The sequence below is a fragment of the Strongylocentrotus purpuratus genome, unplaced genomic scaffold (assembly GCF_000002235.5).
Source record: "Strongylocentrotus purpuratus isolate Spur 01 unplaced genomic scaffold, Spur_5.0 spur5_scaffold_8, whole genome shotgun sequence".
Taxonomy (NCBI): Eukaryota; Metazoa; Echinodermata; class Echinoidea; order Camarodonta; family Strongylocentrotidae; genus Strongylocentrotus; species Strongylocentrotus purpuratus.
In genome coordinates, this window is record NW_022145614.1 from 4567703 (window position 1) to 4586467 (window position 18765).

Below are 18765 nucleotides of genomic sequence, written 5' to 3' on the forward strand. Positions count from 1 at the left end.
TCGTGCGACAAAGTCCGGCCCGAGAATTGTAAAAAAAGGGGTGTATTTGACTTTTCACCCGGAGATTTCTTTAAAAAGGGGGTGTTTTTCTTTTTTCCCCTCATCTCTTTGGACTCCTGAGAAATTATTCCGAATTTAGGGGGGTACATTGAGCATTTTTCCTGATTTAGGGGGGTCTCCAAGGCAGGAAAAGCCCGCGAAAAGCCCGCGAAAGGGGGGTTCGGAAATGTTGGCAGTCCTCAGATAGGGGGTGCTTTCAAAAAGAGGGTACGAGCATTATGCGTACCCTAAATAACACTGAGTGGGGGGGCCGGGACCCCCCCCCCCCCCCTTGAAAAATTCCTGCGTACGTTACTGATAACATACAAAAAATGAGGTGTAACCGAGCATGTCTACATCAATAACTCACTACTTGTAATGTAATGTAGTACTTACAATGTGGAAAATAAATTTGAGACTTTCTACATTTTTCGATATTTCAAATTTGTTAATGTTTTAATGTTTATTAGGCCGATTAGGCCGAAGAGATCGAGTGTGTGTGTATGTAAAAAAAAGGGTGAGTGAGTTAGTGAGAGAGAGATTGAGAGGGGAGCTTAAGGGGGGGGGGGGGGAGCTAGAAAGTTCGAGTGAGGTAGTTAGTGAGAGGGACAAACATGTTGAGAGAAGAAGAGAGAGTGGGGTGGGGTGGAGATTGAGTATGGGAGTGGGTGAGATTAAGTCACGAGAGTGGGAGGGGGGGGGGGGGTCTACTAGATCGGTGTTTTTCAACATTTTAATTTGTTTACTCCGGGAACCCTTTAACAAATAAAAAAAAAGCTTTGCATCATGCACTTTCGACACTCGTAATTTGCCATTTACACACGTACGGGCGTATTTGATTCTAAATTTTGCAAGAGAGAGGAACCCCTAGAGATATCTAGCGGTACCCCACCTTTCTTCTAGAGACGAAATTTGAAATGAACGATGATATATTTTACAAAATGTTGCTTATCTTGAGGTCATAAATGTATTAATATTTTAATTTCTTTATGCCCCTTCATCTAATATGTAGATATCAATTCTGCCCAATTTGACCATCCGTTCATAGATTAAGCTTCTCAAAGTGATGTATTTAACCCCTTTTTGATTTTGTGACTTTTGCAATGGGTTTGATGGTTAATGGTGAATCTCCAAAGAATCATTCAAATTTCTTATGTCTGTATTTAATCTTAGGCCTAAAAAAAAAGATGTTGTATTCGCCCCAATATCTTGAAATCTACGGTCGGCTTAACGTTTTTTAGAGAAAAAAAATATTAAAGCATTCAAAACTGAGAAATATCAGCCCAAAGAGGGAGAAAAAAAATTCTGACCGACCGACCCATGTTTTGGCACCTGAAGGGCAATACAACATCTTTTTTTTTAAAGGCCTTGGGTGCGTTGCAAGAAAGGTGCGATTGATTGCAAGTTGCAAAATTTGTTACTGATATTTGCAATCGATTGCAACTCAACTTTCTTGCCACACCCCTTTTCTCCTAAATTTCCTAGGATTTTGTTAGGATTAAAGTTTTAACAATTATATTAAAGGTACTATGTCCCTTTTGCAGCCAACCTCAAATGCTGTAGAACTTTGCAGGAATTATGAATATGTCATGTATGTCCTATATGTGAAATTTAAACGTTAGCAGTGTCCTATTATTCAAATTATGCAAGGAGACCCGTTCACTTGCTAGACTTCACTGTCAGACACTATTGTCAGTATTGAGTGACTGACTGGCTTTTTCTTCTTCTTTGGTAATAACATACATGAAAAGAGTTGTAAATGGTACATGAGCATTTGTCTACATCAATAACTCACTTCTTGTGATGGCCAAGATTAAACTGATTGAATCTTTGTGCAGCATAAAACGTATGACCATTCGGTACAATTGTCTGAAAATCAAGAATATTACTTTTGGGCTCTATAGCCCTAAAGTCGATTTGACAACTAATAGTCGTTATTTTCCCACTTGAAGACATTTTCAAGCCCCACCTATTTTTGGGAAGTTCTAAATTAGTATCATCTTTCAAATGCAGTTGGAATTTAACTTTTTCATTTTTTTGGCCTGCAAATGGGACATAGTACCTTTAAGTTAACTAGATCTTTCTTTTATTCTCCCCCCCCCCTCTCTCTCCCTATCTCTCTCTCTCTCTCTATTAATGGGACTTTGCAAGAGAGTTGAGTTGCGATCAATTGCAAATTTGCAATTTATCGAAAGACTTATGCTTGATTTTGGGGATTTGCAATTGATTGCAACTTTCTTACAATGCCCCATTAGGCTCTAAATTCTTCATGATAATGTACACTAATGTTTCATGAATGTCTGTTTTTTTCATTTCTCTGTTTGCACTCTCGTCTTTGCTTTGTGTGAATTATGTGTTCTGTGGTAAGGATATTGGAGTAAGAAAGAACATGAATATAACATAGTCTTGAGAATCATATCATAGAACTTGTAATAAAGCACTTGTAAATCACAAAATAATACAAAAAGCATATTATGGATTGGTATGATTTATGTACATTAATAAACAGATGAAATATATTAAAGGATCAACAAACGCCAGTTTCTTGTTTCATTATTCATTGTTGTGCTTGAACTGCTTATCGTTAATGTACATGTATTCATCTTGAAGACGATGTAAAAAAAAAAACCTTAACAGAGAAATATCACTTTTGAAATAAAGACGAGACGATACATGTCTGATGATCTTTTTAAATTGAAGACAACATCCGCACAGGTAATGGACATATCTACATCTGCATATCATGGAATAACACTATATTTGATAAATACACAAAAGGATTACAATGTTCTGTAAGAGATAGATAATTATTAACATTAGATCGATTGAAATACCTGCTGGTCTGTGCATTTGTTTTTTTAATAATATAATAATAATAACAATAAGCTAAATCTGTTAATCTGTTTTTAATGACATAATCAATGAAATACATGACCTCCCACACATTGGCGTTTTATGTGTACATCTCATATATCTTCAGGAGTACACCCAAACATGGCTTGCCTGACCTAACGACACGTACAGTATACAATGTGCATTTGGACTATTGAAATAAATTATTATTTGTAACAGGTGAATGAAATAATTCATAATGGCGTATGCATTAACTTTGTTTACATAACGAGAATGCCCTATTGCACCCAGCCAAGCACACAATACCTTTATTATGTGTGCAAAAAGGCTGATAGCCTGCATCTACACGGAAGGTTGTGCTTGGATGGGGATTTTTGAAAGATCTCATTTTTTTTACAATAAAATCTTTTAGGAATGCTAAGTTTTACAAACTAAATAAAGAATATGTCACACCATTATCTGTTTCAATTAATGAGCACATACCCATACTCGAGCCTACTGTATTCATTACAAGATAGGGAGCAGCATGTCTTAAACTATGAAAAGAAATTGACTAATTTTCAAATGACATTTTGCTTTATGATTGATCTCGGGGAGAAATCATACCAAGAGCACAAAAAAATTGAAACCTACAATACCAAAACACGGGACACTTTCCAACCTACATGACACACTGTACACATATATGAGAGACACCACATGGCAATCTAAGTATGATGATGACTTCATTTCTTCTCGTCCTGGTATCTGTAATGTAGATCCTTGACGTCCGTTGAGGATATCTTCACCCAGCCCGTCTCTTGCATGTGGTATACTGCAGGAAAGGAGGAACAGAGAGGTATAATGTAAGGCTAGGTTTACATTATGTTTTGTCCACGGAGGCTTGAAACGCGATTGCTTTGGCCGCCGCGGACAAATCGGGATGGACGTGAGACAACGCGGGGGAGATGTGCAAACTGGACAGGCCGTGGATACCGGGCCATATTTTTAAACTGTCAAAAAAAATTGCCATGGCAGTCACGGTGTGGATGAGAAACCTAATAGGCCGTAGCAAAACAGGGTGAAGGCAACAAAACGTGACAGTACATAATGGGAAAACTTGGCAAGGCCTTACAAAATTTGAATACAGAAAAAAAAAGGTGAAAATCCTACGGCAGCCGGGAACATAATGGAAGCCTAGCATTATGTCATTTGAGCCTTGGGATAAGGGATTCCTCCAAGACCAATGATCTAAGAATGAATGCATTAAATTAAATCTTCTAGAATTCAATATGAAAATAAAATGTTTCATCTACAAAGTTGCTAACTAAAGTTAGTCTGTCTTCCAATAATCTCAGGGAAATCAGTATAGGAGGATCTTATCAGCCAGGTACACATTTGATGAAGACATTTATAATATGAAAGAACAATTCAAGGATTGGAGAGTATATACGACATTGGGCTTTCAAAAGGGATACTCATATTCTCTAACTGAAAGCTTAAATATCTCTCAAGACTTTCATAAATCAGGGATGCAAATTTTTGATCACTCGCCGGAATTCTAGATTTTTTATATTTTGGACGTCACATTTTTTTATTGTATGTGGGACATGTAGAAGCTTTGTTTTGATTGTGTACATGACTACATATAGGCATTAAGAGCTCAGTACACATGCCAATATATTTGGAGATCAAACTTTTTTGTGTTGAGGAGTGGAACCTGACAACAACAACAAACTATATGGAACTTCGATTGCATGCAGTCAAAAATGATACCTCCGCCAAAGAGCAATTTTACAAACCAAAACAGACACAATTTTAAAAATTCAAGTTTGATTGTAATCCATCTGTCGTTTTTAATGATAATGCATGCACAAGCTATATAGGCATTATAGGCATCTATAATGAGCCACATGACCTTTGACCTGATGACCCTAAAACTTAATCAGTTGATTGGCTCTGCAAGATACATATATATGTCTTGAGTTTGATAGTAATCTGTCTATTGGCTCTCATGCTAACAAGCGATCACAAGCTATTTGTGGATACATAATGAGCCCTGTGACCTTTGACCTTCGACCTGGTGACCCCAAAATCTACTCAGTTCATTGGCTCTGCAAGATACATACATTACCCAAGTTTGGCACGAATCCATCAATGGGTTCTTGAGATGAACGCGATCACAAGCTATTTTTGCATACATAATGAGCCGTGACCTTTGACCTTGGATATCGTGACCCCAAAATCTAATCAGTCCATTGGCTCTGAGAGATACATATATGACCTAAGTTTGGCAAGAATCCATCAATCGGTTCTTGAGATAACGCGATCACGAGAACGGGACGTACATACGTACTGACGGACAACCCGAAAACATAATGCCTCCGGCTACTTTGTAACGGATGCAAACAAATCTGTCCCCTGGCATCCCTACATCATACAGCAAGTGAGCATGACTATCTCATAATTTTTGCTGAAATCATTTTTAAATGGCAAAATTACGAAGGAGATTCATCTTGAAATACAATACTCACAATTGACGACACCACCAGAGTAGGCATCCCTGTGTGTGGCGTGGTAGATTGCCCTTTGACCCAGGTCAAGAGCATCCTCGACACTCAGTTCCCACTTGTAACCCTCATCCAGGACACCATAGGCATATGGTGATCCTGAACCTACAGAGAAAATGTTGTTGGTGAGGCGATTGCCATCACTGTCAACGTAGTATAAGCCAGGCCCCTGAAAACAGAAAGCAGGGTTTTGTGTTATGATTTATAGAGATTTATTGTAGTGTTCACAGTTTCACTTGCAATGAAGCTTGCAATGGGAATCAGTCCAAATTTAAAATAAATTTAAAGATAACAATACTGCTTTTCCTTCAGTGCCGTTTTCCCAATTTTCATGAAATTTGCCCCTGATACTCTATTTTGACAAGCCGAGGTCACATTTAAAACAGACTGATGAAATAACATAAAAATAGGCGTTGTGGCGTGCTGCCTGCACCTGTAATCCAGCTAAAAGTGGAAGTTACAAACTGATTCAGCCGAGGACGCAGGTTCGAGACCGAGTCACGTCTTTCGGATGGTGACGTTTAAAGGTCGGTCCCCAGACGTAAATAATCATATCCGATTGATACACGTCTGTAAAAACCCAATACACACACACATAAAAATAGGCAGGTTTTGTTGTTTCGGCCACTTTCATTAAAATTCCCCCAATACCCTTTTATGACAAGCTGAGGTCACAAGCAGTTATAAAAAGTTCTTTTCACGACCAGGGAAATTGAGCTAAACTCCAATATTAGAAATACTTACTCGCTTGTCCCAACCACAGATCATAGTACCCTAGAAAGATATGAAAACATACAAGAAAAAAAATATGAGAAAATGTAAAACTTAAAGGGTAATCCAACCCTCGTAAAAGTTTCATTTGTTTGAAAGCAGAAAAATAAGATAACAGAATGGCAAAAGTGAATCAGACCAATAAAAAAGTTATGAATGTTTCAAATATGAGATCACTAGGTCTGTGCGAATCTCAAATTGGCAGTTAGGTCAGTGGATTGTGATGTAATCGGGGATAACTCTCTCGTTTGTCGTGTACAGAAATAAGGTATATCATTTAAGGTAATGCAAAGTTTTGGGAAAGTTTGAAAATTGGATGGATAGTAGTTCTTTAAAACTTTGATATATTTGGATGCCCCAGTGGATGTCTTAAAAGCACTAGTAAATTTAGCCCCCTGAAATACTTCTGCTTTCGAGCAAATTAATTAATCAAAATTTACTGGTGCTCCTGGTAAATTTCAAATAGCGCCTAAGGTAAAATTTCATGGTAGCTGCGACCATGAATATCACAGAATATACAGCTCTGATATATAATTTCCAAACCAGAATAGCAAATCGGTCGATTGTAGTCAAGAAACACTGGTTTTAAAGCTAAAGTAATATCAGTTCTGAGAGGGAGCTATACAATTTCATCACTTTAGTTAAGACTTGATTTCAACCGGGACAACGATCATTCAATATTGTAAAATCGCATAAGCTTCCTATATGTTCATTTGAACCAAATTCATGACCCCATACCAAAACTTTGTATTACCTTTAATTTCCATTTTTCTTGTAAGTGCCTTCTCGCTATTTTTTCAATATATATTATGGATGGCCTATTATTACAGGTCTTCAAAAAACTTCTATCAAGGTTGATTTCCGACAGAAAATAAAAGCAAACAGCATACAATATCAAATCTTATTAGGCTTAGATTACACTTAGCAAAAACTACTTTATTATAGCTTACAGCCAAATGGGTTTTATCTTGTAGAATTTAATATGAAAATAATAAATAATATCTGCCACAGTAGTTGCAGACTGTTAAAGTTGAATTTCAGGTATAATACAAATTATTCTTTAAATGATGAATACGTATGCTATACAAGGGCAATGAGGAGTGGAATGGAATCCTAATTTGCCTTCATATTTATATCCCAATTAATATAAATCTTTTTTTCCCTCCATAGTTTACAATGTACAGAACAAAATGTAGGAGTATCATCTAAATAATGATCAAATGGTTATTGATATAGGCTAGACCCTGATTATATAAATGTATAATGAAATAGGTTACAAAGGATTTCATTCATACCACTGACAGGCCCATGCCTTTGTAGTTGTAGAGCATGTTTGCTAAGAGCTTAGAGGCAGCTGCCACGGATATCCTCTCCTTGTTGCGCAGCTCATATATCCTACACAAATACAAAGATAACAACATTTGTGATTATTTTTTATTACTCTTCAGCAGCAGAGAATACAGACCTGAAAATGTTAAAAAGTACAATAGACCATTTTCGTAATGAAATAAAATTTAATGCATAAATCTTTGTAAAGTGGCATGTTACAAATTTCTTTTATCTGTTATGAATGATTGTATTCAATCATCAGAATGCAAATTTGCATATAATAATAATTGCTAGGTAGGGAAAACATTATGGCTTGTAGTACCTGACATCATGTAATGTATAACCTTAAATTACCCTTAGATGGCCTTTCACTACTGGCACCTGATGTAATAGGTCAAAGTTGAATCATACGGTATTGCAATGAACATCCAGTATACCTGCACTGTTCAGCTAGTACCCTCTCCCAGAATGCACAGTCTGCAGCACCGCCGGCCATGGTACCCAATAGGTAAGGGTTGATCTCTATCACCTTCTTGACAGACTGCGAGGCTGCATAAAAACAAAAGCAATATTTCATCCAATTCTGAGCTGTTCTGCATTGTCACAATATGCATTTATTCCTCTTACCGTCCCCCAATCAACATTTCGCTCACAGTACGAAAAACATCAACAACAGAAAAAGAAGAAATATATATATATATAAAGAGACTTGTCATAATTCCTGAGATTTTTCCTCTCCAGGTTTTGTTCCTATTCTCAGCTTTAAGGTTCTCTTAAAGATGAACTACCATTCAACATTCACTCTGAGTAATAAAATGCAATATCATTGTGCATATCGATGACAACATTATCAGGAGAAAATGTCCATAACTTATGTAAAGTTAAGGATATCAAGGTAAAAGGATATTCAGGTGAAATAGAGAATATTATGGTACTCAAAATATAGGCCTGCAAATCAAGATTTATTTGTAATAAATATATCAAATTTTCAATTCGCAAAGGGAAGAATTTTTATACTTAACAGTACATATTGCAGGATTTTTCCTGCAGGGCACACAGTTTTATTTTTCAGCTCATTTAATCTTCCTACATGAAGTCACATACATAAATTAATCTTCTACTTACCAATGTAGGGGCCTGCAGTAGCCCTGGAATCCACAGCAATGACAACACCATGCTCGAATTTGAAACCTAGGGTAGTCGTTCCATGAAGAAACCTGATTTTTGGTCCTGTCTCGCTGTCAGCAATGTTTGCTAGGAAGTCTGCAGGCTATGAATAAGAAAGGAGAAACAAAGGAAGAGAAGAAAAAAAAATGACAATTTAAAATTTCAATACAAATTATAGATCATGCAAAGCATGCTCAGATTGATGCATAATACCTAGATGTTGTGTGTCCGGACATAATTTTTCATCCTTTAAAATCCAACCAGAAATGCCGAAGAAAGTATCTGATCATCTTCCCGTCCAATTGTAGATCAACATCCCAAGCACAACCTCTGAACAAGCAACTATGAGCAAGAACCAGCAGCAGTATGGATCTAAACTAAGAAGATTCAAGGACAAATAGACAGATCTCTCCAAGGACGACATTAATAACAGCTACACAACTCCCCTTGAAGAAGCCTCCAAGTACCTATGGTACCAGTTACCACCTGACCCGCGTTGCCTTACTGCAAAACACACAGAATAGGTTCTCAAAGACCTCACAGACGTGATCCTGACCATCTCCAGAGACAACCTCCCGCACTCCTACTCCTCAGCTCGCAAGCATCAGAGACCGGAGTGGTCAGACGTGGCGTACCTGCAAATGAAACAGCTGTGGAAAATCTGTAAGGACCAAGTTCGCCCCAAAGATCGTAACAACAGCTCAAAATCGATATCCATGATTAAAAATCTTGCAGCGGGCATTTAAACTCTCGCTGCGCATTTTGCCTTCGGCGTAGACTAGAAGGGATGAGATTTAGATGACGTCATGCGCAGCGAGAGTTTAAACGCCCGCTGCAAGATTTTTATCATGGATATCAATTTTGACCCATAATTTCCTAAAAATGGACCATTAAACAGATTATTTCAGTCACGTTGGTAAGTAACTCCGGAAAGCTCCAACACTGGCGCCGCAGGCGTCGGAGCTTCGGGTGGTTTCCTTGGTTTCTCTTGGGGGCTAGTAAAACAGCCGATTGGGTAATATTATCGTTAAATCTGCAAAGGGAGTACTTACAATTTTTACATCATAGGGTGCACGACTCCTCAGGGCTCAACTCCAATCACTTGAATGTATAATTTGAAGAAGTCTTCGATGGGAAAAAAAAGGTTAATTCGGGGTACTACACCAACGATTCTTCCATGTCGCAGCGTTGATTCAAAATAGCGATGAGAAGGTACGCATGCGCGGCAGTGGCGAAGTCCGAAGAAAATATGAATATTCAGGCTATCGAGCGCCGATCGCTCGAAATCGCTGAATATGCACGACTCAAACAAACGGAGCCCTTCTCAACCTCGTGCATATTCAGCGACTTCGAGCGATCGGCGCTCGATAGCCTGAATATTCATATTTTCTTTGCCACTGCCACGCATGCGTACCTTCTCATCGCTATTTTGAATCAACGCTGCGACATGGAAGAATCGTTGGTGTAGTACCCCGAATTAACCTTTTTTTCCCATCGAAGACTTCTTCAAATTATACATTCAAGTGATTGGAGTTGAGCCCTGAGGAGTCATGCACCCTATGATGTAAAAATTGTAAGTACTCCCTTTGCAGATTTAATGATAATATCACCCAATCGGCTGTTTTACTAGCCCCCAAGAGAAACTAAGGAAACCACCCGAAGCTCCGACGCCTGCGGCGCCGGTGTTGGAGCTTCCCGGAGTTAGTTGGTAAGTGGAACCGAAGTACTTAAGTTTTAACCTAATGCAGCGGATGGGATAAGTTTTGCAAGTTTGGTGCACTGATTTGCCCACATAACCTACACATTTTGTTGGATAGTCTGTTTCGGTCTCTAAAGAGAGAGCCGACCCTACTCCATTAAGAGACTAACGAACGAAAGAGACGGAAAATTTGGTCTAATGTGATGTCGATGATGCCTTCCCATTATTACTTGACCGATTACTCCACCCAAATTTCAAGCCATTGGATAACATGCAAATCTGCTTCGTCACTTCGCCTCCTAGTCTAGACTCTACGTAAATGTAAGCTGTTTACTTATTCATTACGTATTACATTACCTCTGCAACTGCAGGAACAGTGAATTTAGAATTAGCAAGGGGGTCATCAGCAGTGAAGTTCACACCAAAATCAACTCTCGGGTGAGAGGAGAACCGTGAGGAATTGCTCCCAAAAGTTTCTTCGCATACTGATGCCAGCGCCATTTTCCAAAATCTGTATGGTAAATAAAGAGTCGAGCGCGCGAGCTATATTAGAGCTAGCAGCTATATTTTTAGCTAGAGCGAGATAGATGCGCGCGCTGCATAAAACATGTACTCAATGACTCAATCATCACTCCTCGTACGCGCGCTCGTACGTACTCCTTAGTTTTCGATGTGGAACGCAAATCTAGTACTGTACCTATTGTGCATGCGCCGTTAACGGAGCTCGGAGCACAGCGAAAAACTTGTCTGCTAGTGTCTATCTACCAACGGCAACTACCGTACTTATACCAGCTATTATTCTGCCTTGGATCCGCCCTCCAGATCCAAGCTATTCTTCCTCGTATTTTCCAGAGGAGTTTGGTGACAAACAATTATATTAGCGTACAATCCACTGTTATAATAATAAACTATCCTGAGAAGCTATAGAAGTGGGATCTCGACAAGACTGAAGAGGAGACAATTAAGTTCGACGATGGCTGGACTAACATCATTCCTTCGATCTTTGAGACAGGTAAAATTCATTGTGATAGTTACGATTCTGGCAGTCACAGGTACGCAGCCGCCGCGCACCCGGTAGGTAGCCGGTAGGTAGCCGAAGTCAGGCATAAAACTAAAAACATGATCATGTACTATTCATTGCTTTGAGTTTATTATCAAAACAAAAATAATAATGACAGATGCAGGATGATGATAACAACAAATGATAAAATTATAAAATTTTTCATCTTTTGTTGAATTCCTCCTGGGGAATCCTGGGGTTAATTTCGCTGATGAAACATTAGATTTAGAAAAAAGAAAATATAGCTAGGGTCTACATCATGTAACAGTAGAGCAGATAGATTGTTAAAACAGCACTACATCCTGACTTATCGTAGAAGTGGAAGTAGGCCATATAGGATAGCCGATAGGGCTAACAAAGGGATAACAAGTGGGAAGGCTTACAGTTCAACAACACGTACATGCAGCTCACATATTTATGTTTATGATGCACATCATATAGGAAGCAAAGTGACACTGACAGACATATTGAGGAGATGAGATAATTATGAGATAACTTTTTATTAATAACAATGTTTTTGATAAATAAATAAATAATATTATTATTATTATTAATATTGATGATAATAATATGATTGTGATGATAATGATAATAAAATTAATATATAGTGATTGTGGTGATGTTTGTCCTAGTATGGTTCTGTTTCTGTATAGGCCTAATAGAGGTCTAGCTGCATGTCATATTATTCTGACACATAATTAATATCTTGAAAAGAGTCTACTCACTCTTCCTGAAAAAGCAGACTTAATCATCCAGAAAATATATCTGTATCAAATATAGTAACTAGGCCTACATTAGATCTAGGTGAACTTACAATTCAGTTAGCCCAAGAAACTCACCTTTAATCTCCTTGAAATTGAAAAAAAAATATCTGACCGTTTTAGTTTCCTGTGATAAGCATTGCTTCCCACGGTCAATGCATTTTGCAACAGGAACTAATGGTTCTTGTGTCATTGAGTTTAAAAAAGATAGGCTTAGTAAAACAAATTCAGGCCATATGGTCAAAATGTATCATTATACATGTTTGTACCAAAAGATGGTTGCAATATAATATTATTATTTTACCTATCAATCAATTACAACAATGAATCACATAATTATTGTCTCATGATATACAAGTATCGAGTTTGAAACATATGTTTACACTTTAAATTAATTACAGATCTTTATTTTAAGCTGAAAATAATGGTTTATGGATTTTTTAAATGTTGTTTTGTTGCTGTTTTTAACAATGTCATTAAAAAAAACCTTTCCAGGTGTCCCAGAAAACTTTCACCTGCCCCAAACCTACAAGCATTCCAGCAAGCTCATTCCAATCCTCAATCACCAGACAACTTCATGATGACAACACGGGATCGAAGATGCCAGATAACAAGTTCTACGAGCTGAGAACCTATAAAGTCAAACCGTCAAGCTTCCTGGCATTCATGAAATTAACCAATGAAAACATGGCTCCGAGACTGGCTCACAATAAGTTGATTGGCTACTGGGCCACAGATATTGGAGGTCTTAATGAAGTCTTCCATATCTGGGAATATGGTGAGATATTCCGAGACATTTTTCTATTCAATTGCAAGCCTGTAAAAGTAGGGCATAGCTAGAATATTTAACTAATGGGGGGGGGGGGGGGGACAGGGGGAATGATGTTGAGGTGGTAATTGACAGTTGCACCATACAAACATTTGCAGGTCAGTTTAACAAGATTGTCAAATCTTTTTCCATTTTGATTTTTCATCGTAAATCTGCCAACAAACCTGGATTTAGAAGACGTCCAATGTTCATCAAAAAATGGCTAGCAAATATGTTTTTTATCCGGCAAATTGACAGAAACAACGTTTTGCTCCGATTTGGCATGTTGTATACTCGAATAAGGGATCAAAGCATACAACAACAACACTTTTGTTATATTGCACCAGGTCTAATTTTCGTCTACAATTTTGAAAGTTTGTATCAGACATTATATGGTAACAATAACATGTATTAATATCAAAGTTAATTATTATTCAACTTTTAAGAATTTCATCAATGAGAGAGCAAATCAAGTAATTCCTTTTCAATCATGGAATTGAATTGTATGAAAAATGCATTTAAAAGGAAAACCTTGTTTAATTGGGTTAAAGCTTTAATTAATACTATATCATCTTGTTGCCAAATTTGCAGATTGTTTTGCTCATCGGACTGCTGTACGTGCAGCATTGGCCAAGGACAAGGTCTGGCACGCCTCCTATTTCTCTGAGGCTGTCCAGATGATAGATGCACAGGAAAATGCTTCTGGAAGGTTGTTACCATGGAAACCCCTCCAGGACCAACCATTAAAGGAAGGAGGTGAGTATGCAGGGAACTCCTGACATTCAGATAGATTTGCAACTTTTTTGTTCATGCAATTCAGATATAACTTTTATTCAATAAATCCCTGGGGGCTTTTTTGACATATGTATCTGAATAGATATAAATGCGTTCATCACTGTATAGATTTGTATTCGTCATGAAGAAATATGTATTTTGTACATACCATGATGTAAATGTACATTGACGAACTCATTGGCATAAGGGGAAGGTCCCCTCCAAACACTGTCTATACTACATTTGATTTCAATCCCCACCCCCCCCCCCCCCTCCCCTTGCCAAAACTTTTTCTTTTTATCTATTTTTTGGTCCTAATAATAACTCGAGAAGATGTGATATGACCCATTTTCTATACTTGTTAGAGATTTTGGAGACCTTACTTTTAGCAAACTCCTATAGCATGAAGCATTTGCTCAACTCCTTCATTAATCTCATATTTGGTATATTTTCTATTTAAACATAATGAATAAGCCACTAGGTCTGTCGGCTGTCGCAGGTATTCTCAGTTTAGGGCTGGACTCGAAGAGGGGCCCATGTACTCTGACCCCCAAATTCCTCTCTGAACCTGTTAGAAGTTAAAACATGAACTGGGTCCTGGGGAGTGATTCACAAAGCCTTTTTTGGATGACAAATGACAAAAATCAGTGACAAAATATGCTGATAACCAATCAGAAGCAATGAATTCAGTAGCTTATAACGAAAACTGTCATTTGTCACTGATGACAAGTTTTGTGAAACGCCCCCCCCCCCCCCCCCCCCGGTGTACGCAGACCCCTCAATATTTACTCTTGGAAAGCTCCCATGGAGACCAGGGGGGTGTTTCACAAAACTTGTCATTGGTGACAAATGACAATTTCTGTTATAAGCTACTGAAATCCTTGCTTCTGATTGGTTATCAGCTGATTTGTCACTGATTTTTGTTATTTGTCATTGAAAAAAGGCTTTGTGAAACATCCCCCTGGTGTAGAGAACTTCTTCAGCAAATCCCTGCTATTAAACTAGAATGCTCCAGAATTTGATTATACTTACGCTTCTCATTTCACCTCTTTGTCTACCAATCACTGAAGGAATGTACGAGTTAAGATCTTACGTCATGAAACCAGGGGGTTAGACCCCTTGAAGAAACGCATCATGTTGAGAGATGAGTTCTACTCTTCTCAAGGATGCGGCAAGCTGATGGGAGTTTGGATGGGAGACCTTGGACATGCCAATATGTGTGAGTCAGATTCAAAGATCCTCTCTTTTTCAACACATAAACTATGGATCTCTTATGAAAACCTTGCCTCCATAAGGGCGAATTTTGTGTTGTTTGTTGCCTTTTTCGAGAACTGAATCATTGTCTACCTATTCTACTTTTATAATTTATAGTGTTACAACAATGTACTCCTTGTGGAACTTGCTATATCGTTTTAGTGATGAAATCTTTAAAAATTCTGTAATTAATTTTGTTATGATTGTAGAATTGTTACATTTTACAATTATTTCAATACATGTAGTTTACTCCATATTGAACTTTGTAATGTTATGAAGTCTTTTATAATTCTTCAACAGTCTATGCTTTGTGGAACTATGTAAGTGGTGACAAAAGATTGGAAACAAGAGCTGCTTTCCTGGAATCGGATGCCTGCAAAATTCTATGTAAGTACAGTTATGAAGCCTATATGTTACAATGATTGTCATTCGACCACTTTTTTCTGTCATAAATCATTTGATTGAATCAGCTCCAAATGACTTGTTGTGAGATAAAGAAATGTTTATGTTCTATTGTGGGAGTATAGCCCTGAAAACTAAAAAGAAATTAACTTTTAATGCATGTATTGATGTAAACAAAAACATGGACACAGCGTTGTTGCTTTGCAGGTACCACACACACACAAAACAAAACAAATCATTAATAAAGTAAGCGTTTTTTAACCAGTAAACTACTGAATTCTCCAATTCTCATAATTATCATAAGCTTAATACAGGGACCACTTAGTTCTGATAGGCAATGGGTTTAACATACATACATGTACGTGTAGACAATGAATGCCAATCTTTTTATGTTAATACTTTTCCTGTGTTCATTACAGCTCCAGATGATTTCCCGATGACAGAGTTTCGTTCAAAGCTTATGACACCAAACCCATTCTCACCACTTCAATAGATGCCCCTACCATACAGTGGTGAATACAAGGTTCTTGGGCAGAGGGAGGGGGGCAAAATTTAAAAAAAACTGTGACAACCGAAAAAAGGCAACAAAAGATGGGGTCATCCATGCTTCTTCTTTTCGTCATCCTTTCTGGCCCCCTTTTGGGGCCCACAAGGGGCATGTGCCCCCCCTGCCTTTTCCCTCATAGAAGAATAAAGTACCTGAACCTTTGTTGTGATCACTGCCTTCAGACTTGGCCTGAGAGGAGGCCTCGTATTCGACTTGACGTTTTTTTAAAAGGTGTTTTACTAGGTATCGTGGATAGTATTTAGAAAATTTGAAGTTGATTTAGACTTTGACTGCAAATATTGATGTAGCAGAAAATATGCAGAAAACATGACTAAAGCATTATTGTTGTGAAGATATCGCAAACTGAATCATTTAAGTTGAATACCTCAATGCCTACCTATAGCTTCACCAGGTAATCTGGATGTGATATGTAACTTATACCCATGTTTTTGAACATCATGCATTCTGAAGACATTAGTTTTGTACTTTAAAAACCTTGTATTGTAACATGGACGTTTTTTTTTTAAATAGAAAATTGCATATTTTGAACAATATACTTGCATGGTTTTGCTTTGTAAATGGGTAATCAACGGTTTTGATTTGTAACTGGGTAATCAAACACAATGTAATGGACCAAGTGTAAAGGACCAAATGTTTGCAAAGTTGTGCAAATCACACAACATCATAACTTCCATAAAGATTGGACACATATAGTCATGTTTAATTTCAATCAAATTTTAGATTGATTGGGAGCAACTACTTCTGAGGTTGATTTGTTTTCTAGCTTTAAATGATATATAAATGTCAAGTGTGTAGATGTTAAACGGGTACCGGGAGGAAGGAATGATCATGTGAGCGCTGAAATTGGTACCCTAGTTAGCAAGAGCCAGGGTAATATTGGAGTGCTATAGAACTATCTAATTTTGGCTATTGTTATTATTTTAACAAATATAAACATGAAAACAAAAGACTTGTCAACATTTCAAAGGAAAGAATAGCAATTTGGATAGTCATAGATACATGTAGAACTGAAGTGTGTGCCTATATATGAAGTCAGTACTATATTGCCTTGGTTATTCCTCCGAACATTCAGTTTCTAATTATGAAAATAATAGTACTTCAAAGAATTCTTTATGAAAACTGTTTTTATATTAATGAATTTGAAATTGTGTCTACATACATACCATGTGCATCAATCATGTTTAATTGATTAATAAGGGGATGTAAACAAAAGTCTTATTTTTACTCTGATAAAAAATATATTTTTTAAATTATTAATCTATGCGTATCTTACTTGTCTTAAAACTGTTTTTGTCTTCCATAATAAAATGTAGTTTAACTCAACTACCAGCTAGCTATGACCTTTGTTTTCAAAATCTTTTCATTTACGTGATATTCTACGAGTCAGACAAACGGACCCTTTTGTTCAGCATACATTCACATCAGCATAATTTATACTGGTAGTTAATACCTACCGTAATTACATTACAAGACGATACATTTTGCGTTCCCACATTTCTTAAAGGTATTGGGTGGTATTCTCACAAGTTAAGCTGGGACTAAGTCCAGACTAAACAATAATTTTAGTTCACACTCTATGGAATGCTAGGTTTCATCTTCCTCCTTCAATATTCATGACAAAGATAATCTACCAAAGACTTTGTTGAAATTCAGGTCATACAAAATTTATTTTTTGGACACTTTTCATTGAAGGATTAAAATAATCTGTACAGGGTAAATTAGTTTGCCACAGGCACTCCATAAAAGTGTGAACTAACTAAGTACGCGCTAACTTAGTACGCGCTACCGGAATACCACCCCATTACGTCCCATTTGCAGGCCCAAAAAATGTAAAGATTAAATTCCAAAACGGCATTTGAAAGATAATACTAATTTAGAACTTCCCTAAAAGGGGGCTTGGAAATGTCTTTAAGTGGGAAAATAACAACTATTTAGTATTAGCTGTCGAAATTGACTTAGGAGCTATAGAGCCAGTAAGTAGTAGTCTGATTTTTCAGACCATTGTACTGAATGATCGTACGTTTAACACTGCGCAAAGATTCAAACAGTTTAATTTTGGCCATTACAAGAAGTGGGTTATTGATGTAGACAAATGCTCATGTACCCTTTACAGCTCATTTTATGTATGTTATTACCAAAGATAAAAAAAGCCAGCCGGTAACTCAATAGTGTCCGACAGTGAAGTCTAGCAAGTAAACGGGTTCCCTTGGAGAATTTGAATATAAGGACTGTTTTTTCCGACACTGCTTACGTTTAAATTTCACAGATAGCTAGACATACATGACATATTCATAATTCCTGCAAAGTTCTACAGAATTTGATGTTGGCTGCATGCAAAAGGGACACAGTATCTTTAAGAATCAAAATATATTACTTCGAAGTTGGTACTACCCCCCCCCCCCTTGAAAAAATCCTGCATATGCCACTGCATGTAGTATGTTGCCCAAGTCTACACTTGTACAAGCATGAATAAAACGGTACAAAAAACAGACCACCATTCACAGATCAAGGTATTTATTCCCTGCATTTGTTTTATTGCATCACAACTTGAATTTCGACAATGATTAAATTCACAAACAACAAAAATTACATTTAAACACCCAAGTATTCAACAAAAAATGTTTTAAGACAGTGATTCTGGGCTGAAAACACTGTTGTATGAATTCAGCCTGTTATGACAAGTATATCAAGAATTCCTATTTGCAAAAATTGAATTGATTACAATGAGACG

The 18765-nt window shown here is 37.3% G+C and overlaps 2 protein-coding genes across 3 annotated transcripts; one reads left to right on the forward strand and one right to left on the reverse strand.

Annotated features, from left to right (window-relative positions):
• Window positions 1-2445: 2445 nt before the first annotated feature.
• LOC587539 (proteasome subunit beta type-5) lies at window positions 2446-10941 on the reverse strand. The gene is made up of 7 exons (XM_030975355.1): window positions 10765-10941; window positions 8667-8811; window positions 7979-8090; window positions 7508-7607; window positions 6186-6215; window positions 5406-5610; window positions 2446-3706 (listed from the first exon to the last, which is right to left on the reverse strand). The coding sequence occupies exons 1-7, from the start codon at window positions 10906-10908 to the stop codon at window positions 3618-3620; spliced, it is 825 nt and encodes a 274-aa protein (XP_030831215.1). The 5' UTR covers window positions 10909-10941; the 3' UTR covers window positions 2446-3617.
• A 130-nt stretch (window positions 10942-11071) lies between these two features.
• On the forward strand, window positions 11072-17374 carry LOC586562 (protein NipSnap homolog 3A). 2 transcript variants are annotated; one of them, XR_004062240.1, is made up of 6 exons: window positions 11073-11419; window positions 12724-13006; window positions 13628-13792; window positions 14881-15029; window positions 15365-15451; window positions 15886-17374. XR_004062240.1 is itself a non-coding variant. In XM_030975356.1 (5 exons), exons 1-5 carry the CDS (start codon window positions 11381-11383, stop codon window positions 15957-15959), a joined length of 648 nt encoding a protein of 215 aa, XP_030831216.1. In that variant the 5' UTR covers window positions 11072-11380; the 3' UTR covers window positions 15960-17374. The 2 variants fall into 2 exon arrangements, 1 of the variants encoding a protein (XP_030831216.1); XM_030975356.1 differs by lacking the exon at window positions 14881-15029 and having other exon boundaries at window positions 11072-11419.
• The last annotated feature ends 1391 nt before the right edge of the window (window positions 17375-18765 follow it).